At 55.0% G+C, this 14,041-nt stretch overlaps 3 protein-coding genes across 4 annotated transcripts in view; 1 reads left to right on the top strand and 2 right to left on the bottom strand.

Moving 5' to 3' along the window:
• Positions 1-2,411: 2,411 nt before the first annotated feature.
• LOC108509628 (schlafen family member 13-like) lies at positions 2,412-9,260 on the top strand. Its single transcript, XM_017839156.1, has 5 exons — positions 2,412-2,483; positions 3,423-4,543; positions 5,375-5,503; positions 5,955-6,702; positions 7,700-9,260. The coding sequence occupies exons 2-5, from the start codon at positions 3,430-3,432 to the stop codon at positions 8,472-8,474; spliced, it is 2,766 nt and encodes a 921-aa protein (XP_017694645.1). The 5' UTR covers positions 2,412-2,483; positions 3,423-3,429; the 3' UTR covers positions 8,475-9,260.
• Positions 9,261-9,578: 318 nt separating this feature from the next.
• BCL7B (BCL tumor suppressor 7B) lies at positions 9,579-13,679 on the bottom strand. 2 transcript variants are annotated; one of them, XM_017839157.1, is made up of 6 exons: positions 13,548-13,679; positions 13,173-13,248; positions 12,368-12,464; positions 11,221-11,406; positions 10,941-11,020; positions 9,579-10,556 (listed from the first exon to the last, which is right to left on the bottom strand). In XM_017839157.1, exons 1-6 carry the CDS (start codon positions 13,637-13,639, stop codon positions 10,464-10,466), a joined length of 624 nt encoding a protein of 207 aa, XP_017694646.1. In that variant the 5' UTR covers positions 13,640-13,679; the 3' UTR covers positions 9,579-10,463. The 2 variants fall into 2 exon arrangements, with proteins under 2 accessions (XP_017694646.1, XP_017694647.1); XM_017839158.1 differs by having other exon boundaries at positions 11,221-11,391; positions 13,548-13,673.
• Positions 13,680-13,853: 174 nt separating this feature from the next.
• Positions 13,854-14,041, bottom strand: part of TBL2 (transducin beta like 2) — a gene marked incomplete at its 5' end in the record, with an annotated part of 5,809 nt that continues 5,621 nt past the window's right edge. Inside the window, one exon of the mRNA XM_017839146.1 lies at positions 13,854-13,910. Within this exon, the coding sequence (XP_017694635.1) occupies positions 13,854-13,910 (57 nt within the window). The remainder of the gene's footprint in view (positions 13,911-14,041) is intronic.

The raw sequence follows: 14,041 nt of genomic DNA, 5'->3' as shown, positions 1-14,041 counted from the left end.
CCCTACATCCCTCCATGTGAGGATCCCCACAGCACCTGGGGGATTCCCCACATCCCTCCGTGTGAGGGAGGGTCCCCTACATCCCTCCATGTGAGGATTCCCATGGCCCCCATAGGGTCCCCATGGCCTCCAGTGGGGGGTGTCTCCCACATCCCTCCGTATGAGGGCCCCACAGCCTCTCTGTGAGGGATCCCCCACATCCCCCCACAATAGGCCCCAGGACAAAGTCCCCTATCCTGACAGCCCCGCGGCAATGGTGAGGGGATGTGCTGCAGGGCCCCCACCACTCTGTAGATGGACCTGTGTTCCAAGCCTGTGTGTGAAGAGCTGCCTAAACCCTACCCCCTTCCTAATCCATCCGTGGGTACCAGGGAAAGGGCATCTTCATGGAGACCACCAGCACCCTCACACTGTTGCCAATTTTACGAGCTCTCTAAACACAGACATAGAATCTAGTTTATAAAGGAAATGTTTATTCTGTGCAGGGTGCAAGGTGGAGGTTTGTCTTAGACCAGTTCATCACTATGTGGGTGTAACCCAACCTGTGTATTCTACACCCTGCACGGCATTTCCCAGAAACTGTTAACAATAGACCATTTGCAGCGGCCGCCCAGAGCACACCCGACCCCTCAGGCTATAAGCCGGGTGTTAAGACGCCTGTGAGAGGAGTATGTCCCTGTTCTCACACCCGTGACTCACAATTGCCCGTTGTGGAACTCCCTGGCGTGTGGGAGGTACTGGGCATTCCTTCCTGAACCTGAGGGTATATAATCTTGGGGTCTTGGGACTTCTGGTACCACTCGTGGGATCCAGAGGAGGACCAGAACCTCAACCGGACTGCGACCACCGCTCTCAACCAGACTGAGACCACTACTCTCGACAGGACTTCGACCATCACTCGCACCAATAGGTTTTTTCCTCTACTTTTACTTTTGGACTCAGGGGACCACGTGGGGTTCAGCACAGGAGCCAACGAACATCATGCCCCAGGGTGCCGGGTTATAGATCTGGGTTTTTGTGGGCTAAAACCAATTGTTCATCTGTATAATTGTATTATTTTTATTAAATTGTTATTCTTATAATCTCTTTTGAGTTGGGTTCATTTTCTCTGCCGGTTTACCTTTAAACCAGCAAAAGGTTTCCACAAATCAAGCACACCAAGGTGTAGAAAGTTATATCTTTTATATAGAAAAATTCACATGAACTTGCCTATCTAATACATGTGCTCCACCTACTTAATGCATGTTTATTTGGGTGAGGAAGACTGTTTCTCATCCACGCTGACATTTCACAAGATCAGATAGATCTCGATCTTCTGCTCTGCACAGTGTCCAGAGCCAACACTAGACACCATGTGCTGTTAGGCAAGGAATATGATATCACAATCCGAAAACTGTAGTGGATCCCCAAGATTTCCTCATTCTAGCAGGACTCTTGAAGGGTTCAAGTCCACCAGCAGTTACAGGAGAGTGTATTGCTGACAACCTGATTCTTACTGTCATGACAAATGTGACATCAGCAGTGTGGCTCTTAAACTCTGTCAAAACCCTGTTGAGAATCTACCACTTAACTACGTCTTTTCTTTCTGTCTCAGCTGCCAACTGTTGCCGCAGCTTTGCCAATATCTGTCTGTAACATGGTGTCTATAATTGCTTACTCTGATATTAGATAAAGCTGGATAAACAGTAACATGATAATGTTATATTTCTCCAGGGTAACAAAAAAAAAAGATATTTGACTGAGACATTTGTACAAAACTCTCAAGTTTCAGCCTGTCTGTAATAAAAGGCTTTTTCTGACTCTGAGAGCTCCTGTATTTGTGGTGGGTAGTGTTCCACATCAGAAAATGTGAGGGCCTTGCAAGGGCCAGTGTTCCTGGACTAATAGACATTTCCAATTAATTGGAAAGGAGTTTCAGGTGCAGGGGAAATGTGGGGGACCCCTCTCTCACAGAGGCTGGGAGATGGAATATAGGGGACCCCCATCAGGTGGAGGTCTGGAGGGTCTGAGATGCAGAAGCCGCCGGTGCCAAATGACCCCCAAAGCCGGGCCGGCGGCTGGCCCAGGGTGGGAGCCCCTGGGAAGCGCTCCCGGCCCGGGGCTCTGCTCCCCCCAAACCCCGCTGCCCCCCAGCCCCGCTCTCCCCCCGCCGCCACTGCATGTCCCGCCGAGTCTGTGATCCAGCCTGGCGAAGCCGAAGGCGCGGCCGCGCGTGGAAGTGGAAAGTTATTTTAGCACTGAATAGAATATTTTTTAAATTAAACTATCTGAAATACAGATGCGGAGAACGCTGTAGGCGGAGCGTGAACGGGGAAGCGAAGGGGCGGGAGGGGGACAGGTGGGAGGTTCGCTCCTGTAAGTTTGCGCCGGGCGGGACCGCACTGGGAATTCCTCGCAGGGAGCCGCCGAGAAGCCCCGGTAGCGCCGGGACTCACCGCCCCCGCGCCCACGGAGCCGGACCAGAGCCCCCGTCCCGCGGGAAGGTCTGTCAGTGCCCGCTCCGGGCCCCCCGCCTCCCCTCCCCGCCCGCCCGGTGACCCCCCGGCCGGTGCCCGGCGCTGTCCGGAGCGGTCGGACCTGAACTCAGAGCCCCGAGCCCAGAGCCCCGAGCCCCGAGCCGAGCCGGCGGAGCCGCCTCCGGGGCCGGTGTCGGAAGCGGGACCGACCCGGGGCGGCCCCTCCGCCGCTCACGGGGCCGGGAGGAATCGGCCGCGGTGAGCGGGGATGCGCCTTCCTTGGGCGAGGCTTCAGAGCAGCGGCTGCAGCCCGGGCAACAAGAAAGCCCCAGCAACTCCTGCCTTAACCCGCCGCTCCCGCTGCCTTTGCACCAGCGCCCTCGCACCTGCCTGTGCCTTGCAAACAGTGACTTTCATTTCCCGATGTTTCCAATGTTTCCTTTTCCCTGGGTTTTCTTGGTCCCACTGCCGTGTGTCTGCTCTTCTTTGGCACTTCTTTGGGTGTGCAGACAAGGGTAGCAAAGCAGGGAAAGCATCTGGAGAACCAGTCTGGTGAGGAGCAGCTGAGGGAGGTGGGGGGCTCAACCTGGAGAAAAGGAGGCTCAAGGGGGACTTTCTCACTCCCTGCAACTCTCTGACAGGGGAGTGGAACAATGTGGGGGTCCAGCTCTTCTCCCAGAGAACAAGGGACAGAACCAGAGGAAACAGCCTCAAGTTGCACCAGGGAAGATTCTGGTTGGATATTAGGGAGAAAGGGTTATCCAGCCCTGGCCCAGGCTGCCCAGGGCAGTGGTGGAGTCCCCATCCCTGGAGGGATTTAACAGGCACGTAGATGTAGCACTTGGGGACATGGGTTAGTGGTGGCCTTGGCAGTGCTGGGGGAACAGTTCATGGTCTCAGAGGGCTTTCCCAACCCAAATGACTCTGTGATAATCATGGAGTGTTTTTGATAACGTGTCCCTCCAGGATCAGGATGGCCAACCAGGAAGAGGATCTGCTGATCAACTTGAACACGAACTATGCCGACGTGGTGGTAGATATTGGGAAAATACTTGTCGGAGAGAGTTGCAGAAAGAAGATGAATGAGAATCAGAATCAGAAAAGGCAACAAAGGCACCTTTCCATAGCAGTGTGTGCATTGCTGAATTCAGGAGGAGGAATAGTGAGGATGGAGAGTGAGGACAGGAATTACTGCTTCCAGGAGCATGGCATTGGTCTGGACATCGAGAACAGCCTCCGGGATTGCATTGGCAGCAACGAGATCGGCGAATACTTCACGTGGATGCAGGAGGGGAGTAACTTGCTGCTCTTTGTTAAAACATGGAGCTGTGGAGGCCTGGAACAAGGAAGTGCAGAAGCCACCAAGCCGCGTCTTTGCAGCCTGAGCACTGGTTTGTTTTATCGGTCCAGTACTTCCGTTTTCCCTGTCAAGTCAAGAGACACTCCTGAATTCCTGAGGGGAAAGAAAAGCTCTGCCAAGTGCGACAATGTGGGTGGGCTTAGTGCCAAGAGAGCTCTGCCGAGTTGTTCTGATGGAGCAAATGAGACTTCACCGAACATCCAGAAGCCCAACTTCCAAGATGCTGCAGCCAGGTTTCTAAAGAGAGACAAAGTGCTGGTTGGGGAGGTCCTGGATTTCACAGAGACAACTCATATTGAATTTAAGCAATACAGTACAGAGAATATCTTGAAATACATGAGCGAAAACCTTCCTAATTATGTCTCTGCCTTTGCAAACACTGAGGGTGGATATTTATTTTTTGGTGTGGATGACAATGGTAAAGTCACCGGAACCCCCAGTAATGTGGAGAAAGAAGCCTTAGAACAAGCAGTGGCCGAGACCATCAGCTCGATGTCTGTCTATCACTCCTGTGGCTCTGAGGCTCTGGGAGTGCAGTTCCAGACACACATCCTGGATGTTTATGACCAAGCAGAATGTTCACAGGGCTACATCTGTGCTGTGCACACTGAAAGGTCCTGCTGCCCTGTGTTCCATGGTGACCCCGAATCCTGGATGGTGATGGGTGGCAAGATTGAAAGACTGAGAGCTGGGAAATGGATGGAGCTCATGACAGCTGCAGACCCAGGTAAAATCTGCACCTATGTTAGAGCCAACTTCATTTCTGCCTTGGGCTGTAAACGTTCAAGAGGAAAACCCAACTTGTTCTGCTGGGAGTTCTCACAAACCCAGAAAAGACCCTTTGGCCCAAGGCCCAGCCCCAGGCCCTGAGGTGACAGTGTGGTCACTGTCCTGCAGTGGCACCCCACTCTCTGAACTGGTTCAGCAGCACTTCTTGAAACACTCCCAATTGGAATAAACCTTCCTTCCTAGGGATCCCATATGTCCCTAAACCAAGTGGGAAGATTCAAGATCACCCAGAAGCGGCTCTGTGGTGGTTAAGGGCTGTTTTGAAGGAGCAGGGCTGCAAGGCTTTGCTTGTTTTAAAGAACTATGACCAATTTCATTGTGAAATGTCTTCCCATGAAAGCTGGGGTCTCCAACTCATCCCGTGTAGGGTCTAGATCTTGTCTTTAAACTATAAAGCCACCTTTTAGAGAGAGCCCTCTCTCTTCTACAGCAGAAACAGATCACAGAATCCTGGAATGGGTTGGGTTGGAAGGGCCTGAAAGATCATCTCATACCAATCCCCTGCCATGGGCAGGGACACCTTCCCCTAGACCAGGTTGCACCAAGCCTGGTCCAACCCAGCCCTGAACACTTCCAGGGGTGGGGCAGCCACAGCTTTTCTGGGCAAGCACTGGAGTCCTGTCATTGTTAACTGTGTAGGCAGCATTTTCTTGGGTAGGATTGCAAAGGGAGGATTTAAATTAACCCTTTTAGTTACTCTTTAGTGCAGTGTTTTAAAAGTTCACATGGAAGGATACTGATGGATATAACACACATTTCTTCCCCCTAGTTGTGTCAGCTTTGGCTGATGAATTTAAGACTGAGCTCAGCTTGGCAAACGGCCCTCCTCTGATCAAGCCAGTTTATTCCAAAGCTGGTCTGCAGTGTGCAGCTGAACTCCAAGAACATCTCTACCCAGGTATGGTATTTGTTCTGGATTTCTTTTTTAATCTAAGCTTTTATTTGACAGAACTTCAAGGAAGATAGCATCATCTAAATATCAGATTTTAGGCAAAGCACTATTAGGGTGATTTTAAAAGGTGCAGCGGCTCCAAATCTTGATTTCCTTGATTTTTTAGATGCTTTGCTGTCTTCTATTTTTGCCACTAAGTACAATCTCTAATGCACACAGTCATTGAGAATACACCTGGACTCCGAGGGCTTTGTGCACTGTCTGACCAGTGTTACACTCAAAATCTTCTCGGAGGAAAAAGAGAGACTGAACAATTTATTTTGAGAATAACTGAAATCTAGTTAATGATTCACTTTGATGACCTCATGGTGTAACATCTCCCCCTAGTAACTGCTGTCTTGAGTAAATGATTTGCTGTGTTTTGCTTTTCTAATTTTTGATTATTTTTTTTTTCTAGTGGGTTCTAATGAAATCAAATGGAAGCCAGAAACCATATGCACCGACCTGTTCTCAGAGTACCCTGGATTAGAGGACTTAATGAGAAAACAACTCCGTGGAGTTACCCAGGGGGTACTGATATTTTCAAGGAGTTGGGCTGTTGACATTGGCTTGCAGAAAAACCAGGATGTTGTGTGTGATGCTCTCCTAGTAGCTGACAGTGAGTATCCAGTGTTGTTTACTGTGGTCAGGGACACCTCGTGTGTCACATCTGGAACCTGGAGAGAAACTGCTCGTGCCTTGAAGCAAAAACTAGTCAATGATGGGGGATATACTTCAAGAGTGTGTGTGATTCCCCAGATCCTGCTGCTGAATGGCACAGAGGACCAGACAGCAGTTAAAGAGAATGATTTTTCGCGGCAAGAAACCCTGCATGATTCCACCAGCCCTTACCCAAAGAGTTACATCCTCACCTCCAGGGACATCCCTGCCTTCCTGCAGGCACTTGTGATTGTTGTGCTGGGCTTTAAGTCCTACTTAAGTGACCATCTTGGCTGTGAGATTTTCAGCCTTCTCACTCTCAAACAGTATGAGCTGCTCTCCAAGAACCTGCACAAAGTCAGGAAGCTGTTTATCCTTGGTCTTCCTGGGACAGGAAAAACAGTCGTGGCTTTGAAGATCATTGAGAAAATAAAAAACACTTTTCACTGTTCTGCGGATGAGATACTTTATATTTGTGAAAATCAACCCTTGAGGGATTTTGTGAGGTAAGTAGTAATGTGTATTTCGTTTTTATTTTATCTCGTTCTATCTTCTGTGTCTACAGCACAAACCCTGCTGAATTTACCTCTCTTTGACAAATTTATAGCTTTGCCTGACACAAAGACACAACCTTCATCTCCAGGAATGAGTTCACGCTGAAAGTGGGATTGAGCTGAGCTCTGGCCCAGATCCAGCCCTCAGTGACTGCAGTGAGCGTTCCATGTTTGGGGATTGCAGGACTGTGTTAGAGCTTCCAAAGACAGTGCCCTTAGTGTAATGGTCTGTTACAGCTGGTGCCAACCTCAAAAGTGCCCCCGTCCCTTTCTCTGCTGCTGCCTCGGCACTGTCTGTGCTGGGCCTGCTCAGAGTTCTTGTGCAGCTGTGCCAGGAAGAGCTCTTGGAGCTTGTAACAAGGAGAACAGAAACTAACACCCTGCTTGGAGAGGATTTGAGGCAGAGCAGTCCCCCAGCCCTGTTCTTGTTGCATTTCCTCCTGTGCCAGCACGGGGAGCTCAGCAGCCGCCATGGCAGACAAGGCCCATGGCATCAGGGAATTGCAGCCCTGCTCAGTGCCCCGGCAACAGGTCCTGGCCCCAGCAGGCAGCAGAAGTGCTGCCAGTCCCTGCTGACCCCGGGAGAAAAGGGAACCTGTCCTTCCTGCAGGAGCCCAGGCACCACGGGAGAGCAGGGCAGAGGGACACCCCGGGGAGCCTTCCCATGGGGGCCGTGGGGGCAGGTGGGCCTGAGCCTCCTCCTGGGGTACATCCAAAGGTGGTGGGGGCTGCTCAGCAATGCCTACACACAGCCAATGCCTTGGAATCAATGTTTCCATGGGGAAAATGACACAGCATGGTGCAGCTGAGATGGGCACTTTGGCATTGTCCAGCAGGATGAGCCCTCCAAGCAAGAACCCCCAGAGAGATGGAGGCAGTCAGTAAGGGCTGGTCACATCTGCTGTTTATTTAACATATTCTTTTTTGGGGTTTGTTTCATTTTTCGAAGAAATAGGAACTGCCAGGCTGTGACACGTGCTGCCTTCCTGAAAAAGAACTTCCCAGACGTGAAACACATTGTGGTTGATGAAGCTCAGAATTTTCGTCATGATGAAGGAGATTGGTACCAACGCACCCGGTCAATAGTCGAAAGAAGTGGTGGCATTTTCTGGGTCTTTGTGGATTTCTTCCAGACCACTTACCCATATGACTGTGGTCTTGTCTTTTCAGAAATGGATCCTCAGGAATGGCTGACCAAAATGGTCCGGAATGCCAAGGAAATATGGTGTTTCATGTTAAATCTAATGAGGAAAATCCACCAAGCACGTAACATTGCTATGCCCTATGAAGTGCTGGGGGAGTTTTTGAAACAGGCTGAATGTGCCCATTCTTTGCCAGGTTCCTTTAGAGAACAATACATAAGATCAGATGAATTGGCAAACTATGTGGCCGAGCTCTGCAAGAGCTACCTCGATCAAGGCTATTCCCTCGGAGATATGGCCATCCTGTGCAGCAGACAGCGTGAAGCTGATCAGTTCAGACAGGAACTGCAACCTGAGCTCGCAAGACAACTAAGCAAGTCCAGGGTGAGGGGGGCCTTGGGGTTAGCAGAGGATGTTTCCAAAGACGTCATTGTTCTTGACAGCATCCGACGCTTCTCAGGCCTAGAAAGGACGATTGTCTTTGTCATCAACCCTTACACTCCAATAGAGCACATATTTGACAATCTCGTGCTCTGTGCAGTGTCCAGAGCCAACACCAAAGTCCATTTGTTTTATCAGTAGAAAAGATATTTTTAAGAGGAAAGTTCCTATGGCTCTAGAAGCTGGAAAGTTTCACTCATTTAGGTGATATCAGTGACATCAGAGAGCAGCCTTGCAGAAACACAGTATCACAATCAGCGATTGCAATGGGTCACCAAGATTTCCTCATTCTAACAGGACTCCTGAAGGGTTCAAGTCTACCAGCTGCTGCAACAGAGTGTGTTGTTGACAGCCCAGTTCTTACTGTCATGACAAATGTGACATCAGCAGTGTGGCTCCTAAAATTCTGATTGTCAAAACCTTGTTGAGAATCTACCACCTAATTACATCTTTTCTTCCTGTCTCGGTTTCCGACTGTTGCCGCAGCTTTGCCACTGTCTGTCAGTAACGTGGTGTCTATAATTGCCTACTCTGACATTAGATTTCTTACAGCTGGATAAATAGTGACATAATAATGTCATATTTGCCCAGGGTAAAAAAAAAAAAATGTGATGGAGGCTTTTGTACAATTTTCAGCTTTCTGCTTCTCTGTAATAAAAGGCTTTTTCTGACTTTGAGATCTCTCGTATTTATGTGGCCAGTGTTCCAGATCAGAAAATGGGAGGGCCTTGCAAGGGCCAGTGTTCCTGGACTAATAGACATTTCCAATTAATTGGAAAGAAATTTTCAGTGCTGCCAAAGGTCTGAGGAGAAGGAAGACCTAAACCCTGCCAAGTGTTATATCCAAGGCTGTTGGTGCCAGTTTCAGGTGACATGTGTCACCTGGCAGCCCTTCGGCGCACTCAGGTAAAGGTGCCCTCCTGCGGTGTTTAAACTTGTCTTAAGGACAACATTCCTGGAGTGGGGTAGCAGTGAGGGAGCAGCCGGGGACGATGCATAGCTCGGAGGGGCCGCCCCAGGCTCCTCTGCTCGGCCTGCCTCGACACCGGCCTCGGAGGCGGGCAGGGAGTGGAGGTGGGGGACCCCGAGCGGGTGCTGACCGACCTTCCCGGGCTCCGGGCCGGCTCCGTGGGCTCGGGATGGAAAGCCCTGGGGACCAAGGAAGTCTGGGCACAGTCCCATCTAGCGGCGACTTCCACTTCCCTGCTCTTGACTCCCCGCCCTGCACACAGCGCACTCTGCACCTGTATTTCAAATAGTTTAATTTTAAAAATATTCTATTCAGTGCTAAAATAACTTTCCACTTCCACGCGCGGCCGCGCCTTCGGCTTCGCCAGGCTGGATCACAGACTGGGCGGGACATGCAGTGGCGGCGGGGGGGGAGCGGGGCTGGGGGGCAGCGGGGTTTGGGGGGAGCAGAGCCCCGGGCTGGGAGCACTTCCCGGGGGCTCCGGCACCTGCCGCGCGTCCTCCCCGTGCCGGGGGCGGCGGGTACGAGGGGCAGGGACCCCCGGCACAGGGCAGCAGCTCCCCCTGCTCTGCCGGCTCCCGGGGGGCAGAGCCAAGGCCGGCCAGTACCTGCCCTCCGGGAGGGGAAAGCCCTCCCCTCTCTCCCAACACCAATGGCTTAAACCAGCAGCTTATTGCACAGCGTCCCAGCGGGTCCCTGCCGGCCTCCCCCCACTGTCCCCCGCCCCCAGCACTGCCTGCGCCCACCACAGAGTGGAAATATCACCTGGAGCAGGCGGGAGGTGGCTCTCCTGTTCCCAGCGCCCAGGGAAGGGCAGGCAGGGCAGCCACGAGCAGGCAAACAGCATCTGCCAGACCCCAGGGACCACAGGAGAGCAGGGAGCCCCATGGAGAACCCCCCACCCCACGCGTGCAGCCCACCCAGCGGAGCCCCACAGCTCGAGGGCATGGAGCAGGGAGAGAGGGAGCCAATAAATAGAGGCAGATTCGCAGGTACTGGCGATGGCCCCATCCGTCGGGCAGGGCAGGGCAGGGCAGGGCGGGCTGGATGCGAGTGGTGGGAGCCCCGACGCTGGGGAAGGGGCAGGCTGGGGGGAAGCGCCGGTGCCGGGGGCCAGGCAGCTCTGCGAGGGGCTGGCGAGGGTGCCGGGCCGGGCAGGCTCAGCTCTCCGAGGCCGTGTGGCACACAGAGTTCTGGTCGGCACAAAATCTCTTCAGAGGCGGCGCACCGGAGTCCTCCTCCTCTTCAGTTACCTGCGAGAGTCAGAGGTCATGGGCAGTGACACTGAGCCACGCACAGCCAGACAAGGCTCTGTCACACCCTGGGGACACCCCAGGCTGTCACCTGTATGCAAACCCCAGGGTACCAGCAATGGGAACCCACTCCAGCCTGGAGCCCCCCACAATTGTCGTTTTCCCAAACCCCAACATCCTTCCGTGATCCTTCCCATCCACACTTTAAGGCCTGATGTGAACCAGGGGACAGCTTAGGAAGCCAGAAGATTTCGAGAGTCCCTTGGGGGCACTTTGGGACTGCAGAGCAAGTCCATCCATCCAGATGTTTCTGGTGCAGGGAGCAGCAATGAGGGTGAAAGAGGCTGTGTACATTTAGAGGTAGTTTCGAAGCCCTTCCCTTACCTGAGTCTCAAGGGGGACTGGCTCTTCCTTTGTGAGAGTGGGAGGCTCATCTGCCACTTCTGAGGAAGGCAGGGAGGGCTCTGGGGAGAACAGAATGGTTCACAGCAATGCAGACCCAGCACCCAGCTCAGTGCTGAGCCAGGACAGGACCTTCAGCAGAAGACACAAGTCCCCACTGCCCTGTCCACTTCCTCAGCCACACACCGGACCACCAACAGCTCCAGTGTGGCCATCCCCGGGCCCTGCCATTCCCCTGCTCCCTTCCCAGCCCAGCACCCACCTTCCAGGGTCTCCTGCCCCAGGGTGGGGGGCTGCGAGTCGTCCGTGCGGAAGTCGGACGTGTGGGCAGGACTCATGGACTCGCTCTGCTGGGGACTGGGGCTGGAGTTGGGGCTGCTGTCCACCTTGAGCTGGTACACGTCGGACAGGGAGCTCTGGTTGCTGTTCTCATCTGCAGAAACAGCACCTAGTGAAGGAGAGCACCTTGACCCGGGGGCATGGGAAGCCGAGTGCGGCACTGTGAGCCGGGGTCTCGCCGAGAAAGGCAGAGCACTGTCAGAGGAGTGGAATGGGGGATTCACTGTGCCCTGTCAGCACGAGGGCTGCTGGGCACAGGGCTGTGCACCAGGACACCAGGGGCATCACAGACACAACTGGCCAGGGGAGAGGGAACAAGTCTGAGCAGACAGACCCCAGAGTGTGCAAAAAAAGCAGGACGCAAAGGGGCTGCACTGCCAAATCTTATGTCTGCAGTCCTTGAGGGCCCCGGGCCTCTGAGGGCAGGAACTTCCTGTTTGTGTTACCAGGGTTTTGTTCCTTTTCTGTTTGCGATGCAGAATCAGCAGCGATGCTCAGCACCTGCCTCCAAATGGGGAGGCAGGCCTGGCACACACCTTCCCAAACTGCACACCTGCAGTACAACATCACTGCTTGTCTTGGAAAGGCCAGCACATTCCCTGGTTTTCCTTAGCCACACCAGGAGCCCAGAGAAGAGGCTGGGCACAGGACAGCAGCAACTCTGGCACTGCCAGAGCCTTGTCTGGCTGCACCACAGCACCTTGACCAAGAGCCAGGTCAGGGACATCCTCTGTCCCTTCATCCCAAGGTCCAGGGAAGTCACTGCTGGAAGCAGTGGGCTTGGCTGCAGGCATGCCTCTCCCCAGCAGTGAGTGGAAAGGGGGAACAGGAACCCCCAGTCTTCCAGTTCCATGTGACGGTTCCCACAGGAAGATCCCAGAAACAGTTGATTAAGATTCCTTCTGACAGCAAACCCAAATACTTTGGGCAGGGACAGTCCAGAAGTAGATCAGCACAACCCCACACTGGAGAAAGACACTGCTCTTCCCCATCCAGACAGCACATACAGAACTGGCAATGTTCAGCCTTGGAGTCTTTCCCCAGGTCAGAGAGGGCTCAGCCAGACGCACCTTGGAACTCCAGGAGAAGGGAGGAGTTGGCAGAGGTGTCAGCTGGGAAGCCATTGGGTTCTCGAGCAGTGCTGCTGCTTGATTTGGATTTCTCTTTCTTGAGGAGAGAAAGGAAAGCACAAACAGGAGGTCAGAGGAGCACAGGCTGCTCCAGAGGAGCCCTTCCCCTCTCTGTCTCCAGCAGCACAGAGAGATGTGCTCAAGTCGGCCTTTTCCCTTCCCTTTGGGGGCACTTCACTAAGTGAGAGGCAAAACTCTGGCTGTGGAAAGCTAGGAATTGGGAGAGAGAAAAGGAGGTGATGCCTGTCTAGAAGTGACATTGAGATAACCAAGTCCTCGGGTGGTTTGGGCAGAGAGACTAAGGGGGAATGCAAAGGGGCTTGGGGGAGCTCAGGGGGCTCAGCAGGGCTGGGGGGACTCAGGTCGACTCATGGGGAGCTCAAGGGGGCTCCTTGGGGCTTGGTGGGCTCAGGAGGGTTCAGAGGGGTGCGGCAGGGGCTCAGTTCGGCTTGGGGGGCTCGGGGGTGGACTCGGGGTGGGCACAGGTGGGCTCTGGGGTCGGTGGGGCCGAGGGGGCTCGGAGGTCGACTGGGTGGCTCTGGGGGGCTTGGCAGGGGCTAGGGGGGATTCAGGAGAGTTCTGCAGGGCCTGGGGAGCGGCCAGAGGGCCTCGGTGGGCTCGGCAGTGGCTCGTTGCGGGGGGTGCTCAGGAGGGCTCGGTGTTCGGCCCGGGGCGGGGTGCTAAGGGAGGCTCGTCTCGGCTTGGGGGCGGCTGCTCCCGGCTCGGCTCCACGCGCGGTACCCACCTCCTTGCTGTCGGCCACCGGCACCCACTTGAATATCCGCAGGGACGTGTCTCCCACCGTCACCCACTTCTTCTCCCTGCGGGACACGGCGCTGCCAGGGGCGGCCTAGGGCGCCATGGCAACAAGCCCCGCCCCCCAGCACACCCCGATTGGCCTAGCGGAGCATCAATCCACCGCTCCGCCGCGCCGCGATTGGACCCGCCGCCCGCCCGTCACGGGCGCTCCCGCCCCCCTTCCCCACTCCCATTGGCCGCCGGCCCCGCGACCCGCGCCCGCTAGTTGGCCGCGCGCTCCCGCGTCCCGCCCCGCGGCGCGCTGATTGGCTGCGCGCGGGAGCGGCGGGGGCCCCTCCCATCCCGCGGGCCCGCCCCTCACCATCTGCGGACGCGCTCGATGGCCGCCATCACCTTCTTGATGTCATCCTTGGCGCGGCTGCGGGTCTCGGCCCGCACCGAGCGCCCCGACATGGCGCGCGCGCAGCCCCCGCAGCACCAGCCCCCGCCGCACCCGCCGCCGCCGCGCCCGGCCCCGCGCACGCGCCCTGCGCGGCCCGCCCGCGCGCTGCGCGTCCTGCGTCACCGCGCCGGGGCACGCCCCGCCCGCTGCGCCTGCGCAGGGTGGCCCCGCCCCGCTGCGGGTACGTAGCAGATGCGCAGACCACGTGACCTGCCGCCGCCATCTTTACTTGGGGCAAGTGCCGTCCCCGGCTCCCCCGAACACCCCGGCCCCGGGGCGACCCTGAGACCCCCGGGGAACGGGGAAACCCTGAGCGTGGAGCACCGTTACAGCACTACCTGGTCTCGTGCAGCAGCCATCCTCCCCCCATTCCGCATCAAAAATTGAGCTTGGGCAGCTCCCCTGAACACCAC

The sequence above is a fragment of the Lepidothrix coronata genome, unplaced genomic scaffold (assembly GCF_001604755.1).
Source record: "Lepidothrix coronata isolate B3197 unplaced genomic scaffold, Lepidothrix_coronata-1.0 Scaffold380, whole genome shotgun sequence".
In the NCBI taxonomy this organism is placed as follows: domain Eukaryota; kingdom Metazoa; phylum Chordata; class Aves; order Passeriformes; family Pipridae; genus Lepidothrix; species Lepidothrix coronata.
Note: the sequence above shows the minus strand (reverse complement) of the source record. Positions and strands in the feature narration are given on the sequence as shown.

Coding starts and splice junctions, on each gene's coding strand:
- LOC108509628 (XM_017839156.1), top strand. CDS start 3,430: ATGGCCAACCAGGAAGAGGATCTGCTGATCAACTTGAACACGAACTAT. Junction 4,544..5,374: donor CATGACAGCTGCAGACCCAG/GTAAAATCTGCA, acceptor TCTTCCCCCTAG/TTGTGTCAGCTTTGGCTGAT. Junction 5,504..5,954: donor CCAAGAACATCTCTACCCAG/GTATGGTATTTG, acceptor TTTTTTTTCTAG/TGGGTTCTAATGAAATCAAA.
- BCL7B (XM_017839157.1), bottom strand. CDS start 13,639: ATGTCGGGGCGCTCGGTGCGGGCCGAGACCCGCAGCCGCGCCAAGGAT. Junction 12,465..13,172: donor CGGTGGCCGACAGCAAGGAG/GTGGGTACCGCG, acceptor TCTCTCCTCAAG/AAAGAGAAATCCAAATCAAG. Junction 11,407..12,367: donor CCTTCTCCTGGAGTTCCAAG/GTGCGTCTGGCT, acceptor CTCCTTCACTAG/GTGCTGTTTCTGCAGATGAG.